Here is a 16,808-nt window from a genome sequence, read left to right as displayed (position 1 = left end):
TTTTAAAATTTGAACCCCCAAGAGCTGGTGGTTTTTCTCAGTGCATGCTCATTTGAGCAGCCGAGAGATTTGTTTATACTTATGATATGCTAAATAAATAACCTTGGCCGGGGGGTACTATAAACTCTCGTGACTTTTGGCGCTTATGTTGCCATGCGCTTTCGCTCGCAGAGCTTTTCAATCGGAATCGGTTTCTTTATAGATACTCGCTATGTGGATTAAAGTATTCTCCGGGTGTATCTGTGTAAACCTCTCTGGGAATGATCGCGTGCTCTGGGGTCGGCACGTTTTTTGCTATATACTGGCTCTCTAATTCATTTAATTCAATTTAAATAATGTTGTCGTTTTTTGTGCAACTCAGAAGCGACTATTTCTGGCATTGTCAGACCGACACATTGTCGCACATTGTTAGATTTGAAATGATTTTAATTAAACCAAAATTATTCCAATCAGTGGCAACTGAAAATGTATTAGTAATAGAAAAAGTTCGCCATTCTGAATATTGCTTTCGGGGGTTTACGTTCGCCATATGTTGCCCCCAAATTTATCCCTTGTTTATCTGTTTACATATTTTTTTTGCGAGTGCACGGAAAACAATGAGATTGAAAACAAAGCAATGCCTTTCCGAATATACATATTAAAAAAACAGATTAGGTTACTATTTCCGGATTATTTTATTAAATAATGTACTCTGAGTCTTGAGTTTTAAATTTCAATAATAAGACATTTACGTATCAACATCAACATTCCTGCTCATTACACAATGCTTTAATATATTGCAACGTTTTAAAGAAAATATTTTAATGTGTTTCTTTTGGTGGTTTCTACATGGCTCATCATTTTGCACGGGAATTTAGGGCAGTGAGTAAATGTTTTTCCGAAAGCAGCAAGTTCAAAGAATTAGGTATTCATTTTGTGAAAACTCCTCACTTGCATTTCCCCCACAAACAGGACCAAGAAAATGTTAATGGAATATCAAATGTCCAGGAGCTGAGCGAAACAGCGCTCTAGTTCAGCGGTTCAAGTCGCACATGATAATCATGAGCATTTCGCGCGGCGCAACAATTGCCTCATGAATTTTTCAAACGCGAATCAAATCAAAGTGGACCCTCTGCCACGCCCTCTCATCAGTGTCCCCTTTTCGCCCGCAAAGTCATAATTTTCCGGCAGTTCGCGTGACTTTTCCATGCCATTTCGTGACTTGATTACAACGCTTGCTTAACATGCGCCCTTGTTTTTGTTTTCGCTGTGCAAGGATAATTGGAGGAGGTCCTGGTCCCGACGTTGAATATTACCCCGACCCATCAGCGCACCATTCCCTTTCATCGCTTCTGCACGTGACACCAAACTATTGTCTGTGATTTTAAAAAATCCGAACCAACCCATTTGACATACTTAGGGCTCACTTGAGGGGTCTAAATGTAATGGGATAGCTCCTTGAAAAATAACCGTCTTTAATGGTATTGATACTGGCGATTCTAGGGACCTTTGTGGCGGCGTGAATGGGGAAAGTTATTTTAATCTATGTTATCTCATGGAATAGAAAGAAACCCGTTTATGAATGCCAATAGGTTTACAAAAAGCTAATAAATGTAAAAGTAATATTTGGATTGTGAATAGAACTTCAGTTTATTGTAATTTTCGGGGCATTAATCCAATTTTACAACGCTTAAATCGTTTATTTGAAATTTCCAATCATTAATTGAGCATATACTTTATTTTTTGTAACACATTTCATACATTTCTGGTGACCTATTGTGCACGTTTGCTCATAGAAACGAAATAATCCCTAAAATCTTTGTAGGCATTTTACCGACCGAAATCATTGCATACTTTGTGGCGTCCCCAAAATTAAAGCATCCCAAAGAGCCGGCCCGACAAACGAGTTTTTTTTGTTTATTATTATAAAGCGACGAATCCGTACATGCAGTACTAGTACCATAACATTGCAATTAAACATATAAATAATATAACCAAACTTCTCACTTATCGTGGGAAGACTAACAACAGAGTCTCAAACGTCGAGGGGGTCTTTAAAGCTGTCCAATTGTTTTGGCAAAGCCCTTTCTTTTAAGCCTTCTTAGAGGCCTGGCAGGGAGTAGGCGTCTTGCTAGCATGCTGTGGTGTCTTTTAAGCCTATCACTGTATCTGCTTGTGTGCCTTGAGATCTGTTCTTCCACTGTATGCAGATTAAGGTCCCGATGAAGGGTTGAGCTACGTACATAGTATGGGCAGTTGGTGATGGCACGCATTGCACGATTTTGCAAGACCTCAATGCGTTTATAGTTCGATTTTGCAGCAATACCCCAGATCTGCACTCCATATAGCCAGATCGGGGCTATACAGTGGGCGTATACTGCCCTTTTGGCTCTAAGTGTCATGGTGCTTCTTCTGTTGATCAACCATCGCAGTTGTTGCATTCTCTGACCGCATCTCCGTGCCGCAGCTTTTAAGTGTGGGCCAAAGGTCAACCGTTTGTCAAGGGTGATCCCAAGGTATTTAGCCTGCAGAGGTTGTTCTAGGGTTACGCCATCAAATTGTATGGGTGGTGTGCGCCTAATGAGAGTCTTCAAGGTGAAACAAGGATTGATGGTCTTATGTGGATTTACCTTTAAGTTCCATCTTTTGCACCATGCAGCCAAAGTATTGAGATACTCTTGGAGGCCACGTGCTGCCTCAGTGCAAGAACTGGAGCTGTATAACAGTGCGATATCGTCAGCGTAAGTGGCGAGTAGGGCCTTCCTGGGAGCTTCCATATGGTGCATATTTGGGCAAGGCAAATCCGCGGTAAATATTGAGTAGAGCAGCGGGCCGAGGACGCTGCCCTGCGGAACTCCAGCTCTCATGTAGCAAGGGGTTGAGTAGGTGCTTCTGACCCTGACCATGAACTTCCTATCTTCCAGGTAAGATTTCAGGACTCCATAGTATGGTGCTGGAAGCAGCTTTTTTATTTTGCAGAGTAGGCCGATATGCCAGACTCTGTCAAATGCTTGCTGCATGTCAATAAATACAGCATTGCAGTATTCCAAGTCGTCAAACGCCTGAATAATGTGCTTAACCAGTCTGTGAACCTGCTCCACAGTGCTGTGTCCCTGTCGAAATCCAAACTGGTGATCTGGGAGGATACGGCGCTCCTTAATAAAGTCACCTAGTCTGTTGGCAATCAGCCTTTCCCATATCTTGGATAGCGAAGACAGCAGACTTATGGGCCGATACGATTCCGGATCCTCTTCAGGTTTCCCAGGCTTATGTATCATGAGAATTGCTGCCATTTTCCACTGCTTTGGGAAGGACTGCACCCTAAATATAGCATTAAATATTTTCGCCATGTATAGGATGGCTCGGAGAGGTAGCGCTTTTAACGTGGCATTACAGACATTGTCGATGCCAGGAGTCTTCTTTATTGGCATTGATTTAATGACTTCGGCAATTTCCTCAACCCTGATTGGTTTAATTGGTAGCGACATTTGTAGGGGTATCTCTAGGCTGTCAAGCGTCTCTCGATTCTGCTCCATTGTAGCGAATTGGTAATGGGTGAACCTAGTCTCCAAATGATTTGCAAAGGAATTGGCCTGTTCCTCCTCGTTTTTAGCAAGTTCACCTCCCGGGCATCTAATGGGTACCTGTCTGAACGGTTGTCTTTTGAGGGATTTGGTGGACTTCCAGAGTGAATACCCAGCATCCACCGTATAGTCCATAGAAGCCAGCTTCTGCTCAAAAAAGATACTTCGAAGGTCTCTTACCACATTTCGTAGTTGTTTTGCAGCACGGTTCCATAAGATGCGGTCCCAGGGATCTTGAGATCGGATTGCTCGCCTTCTGAGTCTCCTTTTCTGTGTCAGGAGCTCTCTAGCCTCTCTTGTTAGGGATATTCCATAGGGGGTGCCTGTCCGAGGAACAGAAGGCGTAGATGCAGTCGCAGCCCTGTGAATACTTTGCGTAAGGTGATCAACAGCCATTTCAATTTCTTCACCAGAATTTAGCGTGATGTTCAACGGGATCATGCTCTCCAGTTGTTGACTAAAAGCGAGCGGGTCAGTGTGCTTGTTGACTAATCGTGGACTTGGATTCACATGGGTACTATCTGTCACAATACTGATGATCAAAGGCAAGTGATCGGAGTCCAGATCCCAACTTTGTGTTATACTTGTTAGGGAATCTGGTATACCATGATGCACCGCGAAGTCAATGCAGGAAGGCGTATGACTGGGTACATAAGGATACCTGGTTGGCGAACCAGTTGCAAGTATCTTAGCTCCAGTGATAGAGATGGCTTCCGCTAGCTCACGCCCCCGGGGTGAATTGTAGGTGTCGCCCCAAAGCCAGTGTCGGGCGTTCCAGTCGCCACCAATCATATACCGTTGGCCGCAAGAGCGTATTGTGTCAGTAAATTGTCTTTCGTCGATACTAACACTGGGAGGACAGTAAATGGCGCCGAACTGCACGTCACCCAGTCCTGTAGCTACTTTTACTGTAGACATTTGTATGCTGCGTGTCTCTATGACCCTTTGCGGGAAATGGCGAAGAGTTGTCCTAACGAACACGGCTGCTCCACCAACGCTATTATTATTTTGCGATGGCCTAAATGCTGGATAGAAAGCATAACCATATATCTTAACAGTATCCCCTCTTTTAATTCTAAGTTCCGTCACAAGAAGAATGTCCACGCTATTATTGTGCGCGTAAAGCTCAATATCTTTAGCTTTTCTTGAAATGCCGTTGGCATTCCAAATAAGAATCTTTAGTGGATTCATTGTGGGTGTGGAGCGTTGTTAGAAAGCTGGTAGGTATGTTCATTCCCAGCTCCTTGCTTTAACATGGTGGTTATTTCAAATACCATTCTTTCGAGCTTTTCAAGTCGTTGATTGGTTTGATTTCTGTGATGTTGCTGATCTTGTTGCTGCTGTTGCAACCACATAAGAAACTGATGTTGTTGTTGTTGTTGCATTTGCTGCTGCCATTCTTGGAACTGTTGTTGTTGCTGTTGTAACAATGCTTGGACGTCAAGTGAATTATTTTGCTGAGTGTTCAGTCGTTGTTGCTGCGATAACTGTTGCGTTTGTAAGTTATATAAACGTCGCTGAGCTGGTCCATCCTTGGAGGGAGTTGTATTAGAGTATTCTTTTGCTACTGTGGCATAGGATACTTTTGTATTTACCCCAGGGCCTATAGATGGTTGATGCTGTACCATATTTTGGTGTTGTTGTGTTGGTTGCTGATCTTCAGTTGACTGGTTAGTACTCTTACGGCGATTAATCTGCACGGAAGGAAACTGTTGCTGATCTCTATGGTTGAACCCATGATTCTGCCTATTTAAGTGATTCGCCTTCTTCGCAGGCCCCATAGATCTGCGGAGAAGCTCCTGGTACTTATGGCAACCTTTATAACTAGCCATGTGATCGTGAGAACAGTGATAGCATGTGGGCAGAGCATCTACAGGACGTGTACATTGTGTGGTTTGGTGATTTTCACCACACCTGGCACAATTTGGATGTCTGCGGCAGTATTTAGCTGTATGGCCATACTCCTGGCAACGTCGACATTGTGCAATTTCACTAGACTTTCGCATCCTTTCGATCCGTATTTTCTGTCGGCAAAGGGTCTTCACGTGATAAATTTCATTAATATTAGGGCAGGGCTTAATGTTAATGAAAAAAATATTGAGTTTTTCATCTTTATTAACCCTTGAACTAGGGTTGTGAATGTGAAGTACTTCATAGCCTAAACATTTCAGATCGGCCGTTATATCTTTGTTTTGTGTGCTGTGATGTAAGTCCCTTACTACAATTCTGTGTGCTTTTTCTGTCAGCATTTGGTAAGTGTGAAACTGCATACCAATTTCATCCATATAGCTAACAATTTTTCTGTAAGTGTCACTGTCTTTGGGAAATATTCTGACTGTTTCCCCTTGGTTAGCTTTGACTACGACGTTATCTAGACTTGCCTTTTCTTGTATGAGCTCAAATAGGTCATTTAAGTTGCTAATATTAACAACAATTTGGGGTGGTTTTTTAAAATCTTTGAGTTGATTGTTGGCGTTAGATGTTTCCTGGGATTTATTGGCAGTATTGTTTTCTGCAGATTGAAATTCGTCCATGCGGGCACTAGCATCATCGGCATCCTCAGACATCATGTCTTCCCCGTTTTCTTCATTAGTAATGATGTCCGTGTCGAGAATAGCAAACCTGTTACTAGAGCTTGCCTTCTGGTTAATTGTGGGGACCAAGTGCGGGCCCTGGGTACTGCTCACTCTTTTCGGTTTAAGGATGGGGGACAGTGGCTTTGCATTTTTTCTCTTGCCTGCTTTCCGATTTTGATCATCCAGTAATCTTCTGGCAGCACCGCTTAGATTTTTTGCTGCAATGTCGGGGCTGGTCAATTGGGAACATTCTTGGTTTGCTACACTTGAACCAGAACAGATGCTGCTCATTGTGGGATTTGCCATTGTGTATATGGTGCTGCTACTGGCACTAGAAAATGTCACTGTTGTTGTGGTGGGACTGCTTTGAGACTTATTGCATGTAATGCGTTGAATTTCTGATCGGCACTCGTCTCTAATCTTACTAGGTAATTTTCCAGCTATTGAGAACATTTTTTCATGATCAATCTGCTTCTTTATAAGCTGAGAGTCATCGAAACTGTTTTCATTCATTGTTTTTATATTGTCTTAATATTCAGCAAATAATTTGCGGGCCCAAATGTCCGGAACAGAGCATAAACAGTTCGGTTTTACTGATAAGCAAAGTTTGTTTACCTCTTGTGCAGTTCTGCGCGGGGTGAGGTAGATGACTTGCCCGAAGGGCAGAAAGCACCGTTTGAATGCACTTCACCTGATGCACTTTTTGTTTTTGTCAAACTGCCGACACCGCTCAAAGCAGCGCCCAAATAAATGATTTGTGCTATTTTGAGCACAAAAGGGAATGCACCGATAAGCAAAAAATAAATCACTTTTGCATGCGCGCGACACAACCGATCTCTTTGACTGCCAGAGTAGGAATCCCGACAAACGAGTAAAACAGAAAGTTCCTGCAAATTTGCTAAGCACCTGTAAATAATAATTACAGTATTACAGCATAAACAAAACGGCAAAAAATCCCGGTGTTGGGCAAAGGTCAACGGAAGTCAACGCAACCGAGCTTAGTAAATTTGAAGCACGTGTAAGTTTTTAATTACAATTAATGGTGGGTGGCGTGGGGCAGGTGTGCGGTGTTCAGAGGCTAACGACTTTGTTGTGTGTGTGTGTGTGTGTGTGCCTTGTGTTTATAGCGCGCTTTGAAGTTGCCATAGACACATACACATAAGCCCAGCGTGGTGTTGTAAAACAGGTGGGGAGGAGTACGATATACGCCGCGTGCATATGTATTTGTGCACAGGTGTGCGCGCGCTTTTGGTCCTGTCACCTGACAGCCTTCATCTGTATGCGTGTGCGGCTTTGTCGGCGAGCGGGTGTTAATATTGTCATGTTTGAGCGCTTAAGTATTTTTAATATCATAACATGCTGCATACTTTATGGGGGGCTTCGCATGGACTTAACCAATGCAAACGCACTCGTGATTCTGTCACTCAGCCAACGTAATAATAGTTCTAATCAGATCAATGCCTTTGCTGTCGACTCTGATTTTTCCTGAATTCTCAACCACAAAGTATAACATTCAAACGGGGTAATGTTCATTTTTTTGTTATGTTTAAAAATATATGTAATTTGAAAGAGCTACATCCTATTGAATCGATGGAGCTTATAGACCAACCAAAATTTAAATTGGAAATTTAAACAGATTTATTAATAAACGGATGGATGAATTGAATTACAATTCGGAGAGTGGTATTTAATATTGCAATATTGTAAAAGCATACTAAAATTAGTTTAAGCTTTCTAAATATACATAATAAAACCTCAAGTATATGAACAAAAACATAATATTGTTCTACGACATAATAACAACCTAGGCAGAAAAGTGCATTAGAATTAGTTTGATTTCTGAGATGAAGGTATCACTTTTTGGCTTACAGAGTACTCCCATCACGCAAGCAAAAATAATTCCGCTCCGCCCCTAAAGCTAGATGGCCAAGTTTCAAGCAAACAAAATATTTACCCACTCATGTTTGTGTATAGATTTTTGTAATTGCTCTTACTGCGAAGCTTCTAAAAATCGCTATTTACATGTGTACATTTGATGTGCGTTTAAGGCCACCCCAGGGCCACTTAAGGAGCTATATCTAAACCTTATGCTATATTGCTATGGATAAATGGATTTGCAATGGGGAGAGTTGGGGGAGGTCTGTGGGTGGGCCTTCAGTACAGGAGATGCCTGTCGTAGATGCCGTCCCAAAGTCTCAGCTTCTCGGCTTCTGGTAAATCAATCACATGCACATCGTGCGATATATTCAGGCACTGGAAAACCCCATCGTCCTTGGAAATGGGCAGCCACGCGCCCCGCGGCTGTTCCTTCTCATCCTGACAGACCATTGGGATGTTGGGATCCCCGGAAATGGCGAAGTGAACGATCATGGAAACCAAACGCTTTATGGTCTTGAACTCGGCTGTGCGGCGCTTCAGCTTCTTGGCAGCCGCATTGTAGAACAAGTACGATAGATCATCCGCGTGACAGGTGCCGCGCACCTTGCGACCACAGGTGATAATTCGCATGATATTGAAGTGCTTTGAGTCGAAGTCGAAGCGGTACAGGAATGTTGGGGCCAATGGGGCGTGGTGCGCACGCGAGAGCAAAGTCCTATGGATGCCGTGCCAGAAATATTTGTACGAGAAGAGCTGCAAAATGAGGTATTTATATTTTAGTTTTAAACGATTTTTCAACGATTAAATTATCAAAGCATCGACTGTCATAAGCTTTTAGTTCTGAGTAAGTACAGGTTAACCTGTATGTACTGGTTAGGAATACATTTTCCAAAAGCTGCAATGCATCTTAATCTTCAAGCTTAAAACAGACATTTAATTTACACATCAAAACTTACATCGCTGTACTCCAATATGGTCTTCCTACCAGGAGTCCTATCGCCAAAATATAGCTCCCGCACTTTCTTTCCAAAGGCTTTTCTTTGCTGCTCATCTACGTGGGCATCTATGGGCGCCAGGTTCTCGCAGTCACCCAGCTGGCAAAGCAGTTCCGGCCACTTGTTCACCTCGGGAAACATGAGCAGACCTTCGAAGGAGTTTCCTCCGATGACCATGGGAATGCTGTTGCCCCAACAGTCCCGCATCATCTCCAGTGGCGACTTAGGAATCACACAGTGCGGGGTCACGTAGGGTTCGATGGTGGGTCCAAAGCTGAACATGGTCAACCGCTGGTGACGCTCCTCCATGGTAATGATATCTTCGGCCACCTTCAACATGCTACTGGCCTTGCACTTCTTGAGATGGGCAAATATATCCCGATCGTTAGCCTCTCCCGTGTAGCCAGTGGCCTGGGCCAGGCGATAGGGCCAGTTTATATGGGCCGGGGTTTGAGCCCAGGGCGCCAGTGCAGATCCCGACATAATAACAGTCTTGTGGAATAGTCCTCTTGTCTGATCCGTCAGCATCATGTAATGCGTGGATGCTCCGCCAGCACTCTCACCGAAAACGGTTATATTATCGGGATCGCCACCAAAGAACTGGCAGTTCCGTTTAACCCAACGCAGGGCCATGACCTGATCCTTTAGACCAGCGTTTCCGGGAACATCCAGGTCTTCGTCCTCCAAACTAAGGAATCCCAGGGGTCCCAGGCGATAGGATATTACGACCAGAACGACATGTTCCATCATTATGTAGTCCGGGCTATACAGATCCCGCGAGGCTTCGCCCATTTGGAAACCACCGCCGTAGATCCAAACCAGAACCGGCAAAGGTCTGTGTGGATGTAACTTTAAGAAAAATAAATAAACGATAGTACCATATATACCAGGAAAATGTATAAGTTAAGGTATAAAACTAAACTCTTAGAACCGAATATAGTAATTCATTATCTGAAGATAAGAAAGGTGTATTAAAATGTCGTAAATCTTAAGAACATGCGTTATCAAATGTGATTTGGACACTTTTCTGGCACGGCTCTGGTTATTTTTTAATTCAGCTAACATATTATAACTCGAACCTTATGAATTCATTTTGTTTCCAACACAAAGTAACGTATAATGTAAATCGCTGCTTAATTGTCATTAATACTGTGTCATTTACTTTGATTTAATTATTTTAATTATTTTAATTCCTTAATTATTTACTAATCCATTTCAGCTATGCTTCAAGTTTTAAGTTTAGGCTTGTTCTTAGTTTCCCAGGGCAAACCAGCAACGTTTAAGGTTTAAATATATTTCGAAATATTTATTCTTTGTCCCAACATTAAAGATTAGGGATTAAAATATAATGTGTGGCAAATAGTGAAATACTTAATTTGTTTTAAGTGAAAAGGTAGTCAAGAATATATTGTTTTTAACGAGCAATACACCAGAACTTCCTTTTGCACTCGTTTTGCAGATCTTCGACTCACCTCCCTGGTGTAGACATTGAGGTACAGGCAGTCCTCGCTGCCTTGCACCTGCTTCAGCACGATGTTGACCTGGCAGGGCTTGGCGCGAACGTGGGTGCACCGCTTGACCTCTGACCAGTGCTCGGGCTCCACGGGCGCCTTGAAGCGGAGCTCGCCCACCGGCGGCTTGGCGAACGGAATGCCCTCGAAGCTGTAGTAGTTGTTCCCGTAGATGGACTGCCACTTCACCCCCTTCACCTTTCCGTAGACCGTGTCGGCGATGACCTTGTCATTGCTGCGCAGGCGCTGCTGGTTCGTCTTGAACTTGACGTAGCTGCAAGGACGAAATGTGAGTAAATGAACAGGAACCTAATCAAAGGAGGCACTTTGCTCGGAGTGTTTGGCAGTTCGCTTTCAGTTTTGTTTGTAAACAAATGCTTGTCGCAGGGTTTTTTTTTGTTTTGTGAATTTTCAATTAGCGCGTAAACAAAATCAACTATAAATAGCCAATTAAATGAGTGTGAGAAGTGATGAGGTGGCTGATGCCCTGTAAGCGCAAGCGAGTTATGGCGAAGTGAAATTATTAATAACCTTCACAGTGCAGTTAAGTTCTTTAAAAAATACCTATTATTTAAAAAGTATATTTTCACTCAAATAAATTATATTGGAAAGCCTTTGTGATGATATGTAGTGAAGCACTGAACTTTCTACTGTCAGCTGTTAGGAAACTTTTGACTTTGCCTAATCCTAACCATTTGATAAAATTGAAAAACCGCAGTTTTATTTCCGGAAAATCGAGAAGCAATATTTGTTCTTAAAAGAGGCAGACTGCCTGAATTGAATTGAATTTGAATGTGTACACTGCGCATATCTGAAACACCCTATACCGATGGAGGCGCGGCCCATTTGAATTTCAAGTGCGTTTTCATTTAGGAACGTGCTCTTTAAACGACGCGTGAGCCGATCCACAACAGATCGCCATACGCCGCCACAAAGAAGATGGAATCATAAATGTCTAAACCCGTATAAAATAGAAGAAGACGGAATGCCCAGCCCAGCAGACAAAAGTCAAGTACGATGCTCGCAAATCATGAGCGCAAACGGGTCTACAAGTGTTTATTACTACACCGATTAATTAACAGCTGCCCGGCGTCTACTTCTGGCGCTTTTGAAGCCACAGCCTTGTGGAAATTCCAGTAGAAATCTTTTCTGAGATGCAATCAGTGCGATCTGTTAGAGATCGAGTGCTAATTACAACCGCCAGTCGAGGCCGAGCCCTAAGATCCAATCATCGCATAACTAGTATTTCGGCCGACAACTTGTGTCTTATGTGTGTCCCCATTAGATAGAATTAAATGGAATTAAATGGATTAATGGTCCAGGTATAAATATTTAAGGATGAATTCAAATTCGATTCCATTTCAAACACATTGGCCTGTGTGTCCGGGTTTTCTGTATTTTTAGAAAAATGAACTGTGCGACGTGCAACTCAAAATATTTACGAGTTTAAATACGTATGGCAGGATGTAAAATGGAAATGAAAGTGGAAAATTTCGGAAATTCAATCAATATTGCCATGCATCAGAGCATTGCATGCGGGTCAATGGCATTTTGCTAGAGTGCATTCTGTATTCAATATTATTTTCTATCGAGCAGAAAAATAAAGGAAGTATGATATTCCGCATTTCACATCTATCAAATTCAAGCATTCGTGCGTAAGGCGAGCCAGAAGGTTATACGGCCCTTGATTTTTGAACAAACTAATTTGATTAGCTTTTCTAGTCGCATTTCATTTTAAAAACAATTTAGGTATTTTACTAAGGGCAAAGAAATGTGTACAACAATTTCTGGTTGAGTAATCGTAATCTTTAGAAATGCTGGCTGGTTTTAAAATAGTTGGTATAAATAAAAGTTGTGTGGGTTCGTTTAAACAGAGATTTAAAAAAAAGCACTAGGCCATTTAAAACAAGAAAAGGTTTTTTTAGTGTCCGCAGCAAGAGCTCAAGTTTCTTGTTCAAGAGTCGAAGATTTTGCATTCGTCCATTGAACTTCTTCACTTCTTGTTTACCTTGCCTGACTTCTTCGTTTAACTTTTTAACTGCTATTTTTCCTCGGCTTCTTTGCTTTTAACCAAGTTTTTACCTATAAGCTAAAACTTTTCTGCTATAGCTGCAACTTGTTGTAATTGCCTTGGCATTTGCCAAACGTGATTTTTGTTAAATAATTTTTCGCTTGTCACCAGACAGATTTATACTTTTGCAAAGAACTCAGCTGATAGGACTTAAATCAGGGGATCGCGAAATGTTGCTCTTTCTGACGCACCATGTTAAGCTTGGGCAGTTTAAAATCTTATCAGCCTATTGGCCGCTATCGATAATTGATAATTGGCTCAAACAGGAGTAACAGTAATAAGTTACGCGTTATCAACTGTGTGTGACTAGCTTCTACATAATTCGCTTGAACTTTTTCGCACTCAAGCGCCCTGATACTGATTTTCAAAACTGGTGTGTAATGCTCGGGAGGTACAAGGTTCACACCAGACGTCTGGTAATCATTTGATATTTGAGTTTGAATGCTAAATTTGGCGAGACTTCGTTTTGATGACGATTTGACTTGGTTATCGCCAATGCCGATGATGCGGATGCTAATCGAGACATTATCGGTGGCTTTATGACTATTAATAAGACCCAAACGGTGAACCGGATTCGGGCCTTTGCTTCAGAAAATAATTGATAAGAAATGAGGCTTGGCGGGCCGGACTTCTCTTATCAGGGCCTCTCAACTTGGGACTCGTATGGTCACGGCAACCGGGTGGTTATGGTACTAAAAAGCGTGGAACCCAATTGACCTTACTGATTGATGGATTTACTAGACTCTAGTGCAGCGGAATGCGGGCTTCTGACAAATAGCAATTTTAAAAACAATAACCAAATGGTACAGTACTTGATAAAATTGTATGTTGATGCGTAATTGAAAAATGTTTACTTGGAATTAATCACGTCATGCTCAAAGCTGTAACATTCATTTTAAATAAGTATAAATATATGCATAAGATGTCAAAATATGCATGGCAATTGAATATGGCTGTAGCTGAATTATGGGACTTACTTCAGTGCAATGCGCATCTGATCGGCCACGGCTATATCGAATGACATCTTGCTGTGGTCTCACGCCGCTGGCCGCAATCAATTCCCTTCCGGATATAGGCGAAACTATTAAGTACACAAAACACAATTGGCAAGCCGCTCGAAATCCCAGTGAAAATAAACGAGAGCGCCAACTGTATGAAATCCCAGCTGGACAACGGGGCGAATGCGTAACGGGAACTTAACTTTCGATTTGTAAGCTTTTTATATTTCGCGGAATTACTTAAGGTTCCTATTCGGTATTCGCTTCAAACGCCCAATGTCACATCACTTGTTGCTCTGATTTTAGATGCGGAGTAATTGAAAGTAGGCACTGAGTCGCGGAACGGAACGGAACGACTGCCACTGCCACTGACTTCAAGCCCGAGAATCTGAGGCTGGCGTTGCGCTTTACTCAGGGTCCGCTCGGCAACTGAGCATTTAAAGTAAGCGCCGGCTAAGTTTAGTGCCCGCCGACGTTCGCCACGCATACAGAAGCACACACAGCGCGTCGGTGATGATTTTTCCACTCGTTTGCCCATTCCGCACTGGCCACGGGGGCGAATGAGTGATATTCTAGCGCTAGCTGGCCGCGCGTCTGTGTGCGCTGTGCACTCAAACAAATGCCTTGGGGCACTCGGTCTGCTCGACTGAGTCGCTTGCTGGCTGTTCTGGGCGCCGTTGTTTTGTTTGGGCGTTATCGTTTTTGTTGCTGCCGCTTTGTTTATTGTTTATAGCAAGCCCCGCCAGTCGGCCCTCAGCCCCCCGCGGTTGTTATTAATTATATTGCTGTTCTTGGGCGGACCTGCCCTAACTGCTTATGCAAAAGTGATTACAATAGTTGAAGCCTAACTCAATAAAATGTTGTCACGATTCCTATAAACTTAAAACTAAATATTTACATTTACTGATTGTTATTTGGTAACCTTTTTTGTGGTATCGCTGAGGGAAAGCTCATTGTAAAGGAATATTTCATTTATGCTGCACCGCTTTCTAAAGACAACAAAATATTATACATTGCTTTGTATGTCTTGTGAAACTAAGTATTTATTTACTGGTTTTCAAATAGAGTTTGAAGCTTCTTCGTGTTTCCTGATTCTTAGCATATTTGTTTTTCTAATATAATTAAGAACATGTAAATATATATATACCATCTTCAAAAATACAGGTCATTACCTAAGATAACCTTACCTAAACAAATTTACTAAATGCACTTATTTGTATTTAATGTATTTATACATTATTACCAGTTTTCCGCATTAATAGGCAGTTAAGTTAATTTAATTTGAGCTGTTGAACACATTTATATTTCCCTTAGATATGACCATGATAAATCTATATGGTGCAATTAGCAAAGTAGCTGGGCTAGAATAATAGAACAAAGGTATTACACGAAATCAATATAAAAACATTGCTGACCATCAAAAATGTACTCCCAGGTAATTGTGTTCGTTTCCCCATGAGGAAGAACCAGTAACACCATATAGTTCGTGTAATTATAGAACATTATATCGACTTCCCCGCAATTTCCCCCACTAAGCCAGGCAAACTGACGTGTTTATATCAGGTTAATTTCCATGTGATAAGTCAATAAGGCTGGCTTTTAACTGTGCTCGGCAGAAATCGCTTTACAGTTTTATATGACAAATTTTGTTCCCAACGTAATTGGTCAATTAAACTCAGCGAGCAATTGCCTACTGCTGACGCCGCTTTGAACCTATTTGACGGTTTATTTATTGAGATCACATCATCTCCAGCAGGCTTGAATCTAATTTCTGTAGTTTGTACAGACAACAGATATTCCCTTAGACAGTTCAGTTCTGGCAAAAACACTACGCAATAAGCAGGTGGACCAGTGCAGTTCAACTTACATAGGCCCATTAATGATATGTATTACTTCTGATTTATAGGGCGACTCTGTTTATTTTAGATTGGGAAGACAAAAACCACATAATGAAATAGGTCTTGAGCGCTATGTGTACCTTCTTTAATAAGGTAAAACAATTTTAATGCAACTTTATGTATGCAACAATGCTTGTTGTGCTTGCTTGTTTAAAAGCAGCTAAAATCTATTTTTCACTTTTGTGAAAAAACGGGTAGCTTGTACTTTAATTACGAAATGTAATAAATTATAACTAATTTTACGTCGTATAGTAGGTATAGAGGTAAGTAGTATACAACATTTTAAAACAATGAGTGCAGTTCGTAGATATAACTTGGACAATTGTGGACAAATGTGGCTATATGCCAAACAACTTTTAACACTCACCAACCGCAAGCATCAGTCAGTTATTTAATTTTACTATTTTTCTTGCCAATTTATGTCGACACACCGCCGAGTTACCGCTGTCCATTTGGTACGCCCAATATTTGTCCTAGCAAACATTCAAAATAGGACAACTTATGTCTGACAAGTTTTAATTCATGGCCCAAACTATATATAATTTTGATATACAAATAATGTGAACTGCGGCTGACCTTACTCCGGTCGCTTCTCAGCATTCTTCTTGGTGAACTCTTCGGCCGTCTTCATGAACTTCTTGTGCTCCTTAACGAACTCCTCAGCCAGGTCAGAACGAAGCGGATGTTCCGGCTCCGGGTTGTGGACGATAGCTACCAGGGCCTGGAGCACCTGCTCGGTGCGCGTGGTGGGCTTCCAGTTGTCTGTGCTGATGATAGGCAGGCAGACCTCCCCCTTCTCATCCACGTTGGGGTGATAGATTTTCGTCTTGAAAAGGATTTTCGGGGGCATGAAGGGATACTGCGGCGGGAAGTTGATTTCGATGCGGAAGGCGCCCTTATTGTAGGGCGCCTTTTCCGGAACCAAAAGTCCCGTCCACATCAACAGGGACTCGTCGCTACTCTCGATGTTGCGCAGAGTGCTCATCTTGGCCTCAACCAGGTCGGAGAGTTCCCGTGTCAGACGACGAGTGGCAGCCATTCTATCAACGGGATCAGAGTTCCTTTCCTTTGTTTTCCCTAGATCTCGGAAAAAACTTGTCAATTTATAAATGTCTAAAAACCTAATTTTCCTATTGCTTTAATAAAGGCTTGACAGTAAAGTCAAACGGGCTTGTCGAACTGCGGCTTACAAATGTATACATATGTAGGCTTAGTAAAAGATATGTAGGTTTACAATTACAAGTCCAATCAAACGTATAAAAAACAAATGCAAAATGATCATTTCCTTTTGATAAAATATGAACAGCAAAATATAGGG

At 42.0% G+C, this 16,808-nt stretch overlaps 2 protein-coding genes across 2 annotated transcripts; both read right to left on the bottom strand.

Moving 5' to 3' along the window:
• Window positions 1-7,753: 7,753 nt before the first annotated feature.
• On the bottom strand, window positions 7,754-14,018 carry LOC6553331 (esterase B1). The gene is made up of 4 exons (XM_001979157.3): window positions 13,572-14,018; window positions 10,485-10,797; window positions 8,974-9,861; window positions 7,754-8,770 (listed from the first exon to the last, which is right to left on the bottom strand). Exons 1-4 carry the CDS (start codon window positions 13,616-13,618, stop codon window positions 8,294-8,296), a joined length of 1,725 nt encoding a protein of 574 aa, XP_001979193.1. The 5' UTR covers window positions 13,619-14,018; the 3' UTR covers window positions 7,754-8,293.
• Window positions 14,019-15,989: 1,971 nt separating this feature from the next.
• On the bottom strand, window positions 15,990-16,704 carry LOC6553332 (ubiquitin-conjugating enzyme E2-18 kDa). The gene has a single exon (XM_001979158.3). It carries the CDS (start codon window positions 16,527-16,529, stop codon window positions 16,068-16,070), a length of 462 nt encoding a protein of 153 aa, XP_001979194.1. The 5' UTR covers window positions 16,530-16,704; the 3' UTR covers window positions 15,990-16,067.
• Window positions 16,705-16,808: the final 104 nt, after the last annotated feature.

This window comes from Drosophila erecta, unplaced genomic scaffold (genome assembly GCF_003286155.1).
Source record: "Drosophila erecta strain 14021-0224.00,06,07 unplaced genomic scaffold, DereRS2 tig00000000-arrow-pilon, whole genome shotgun sequence".
NCBI lineage: Eukaryota > Metazoa > Arthropoda > Insecta > Diptera > Drosophilidae > Drosophila > Drosophila erecta.
Note: the sequence above shows the minus strand (reverse complement) of the source record. Positions and strands in the feature narration are given on the sequence as shown.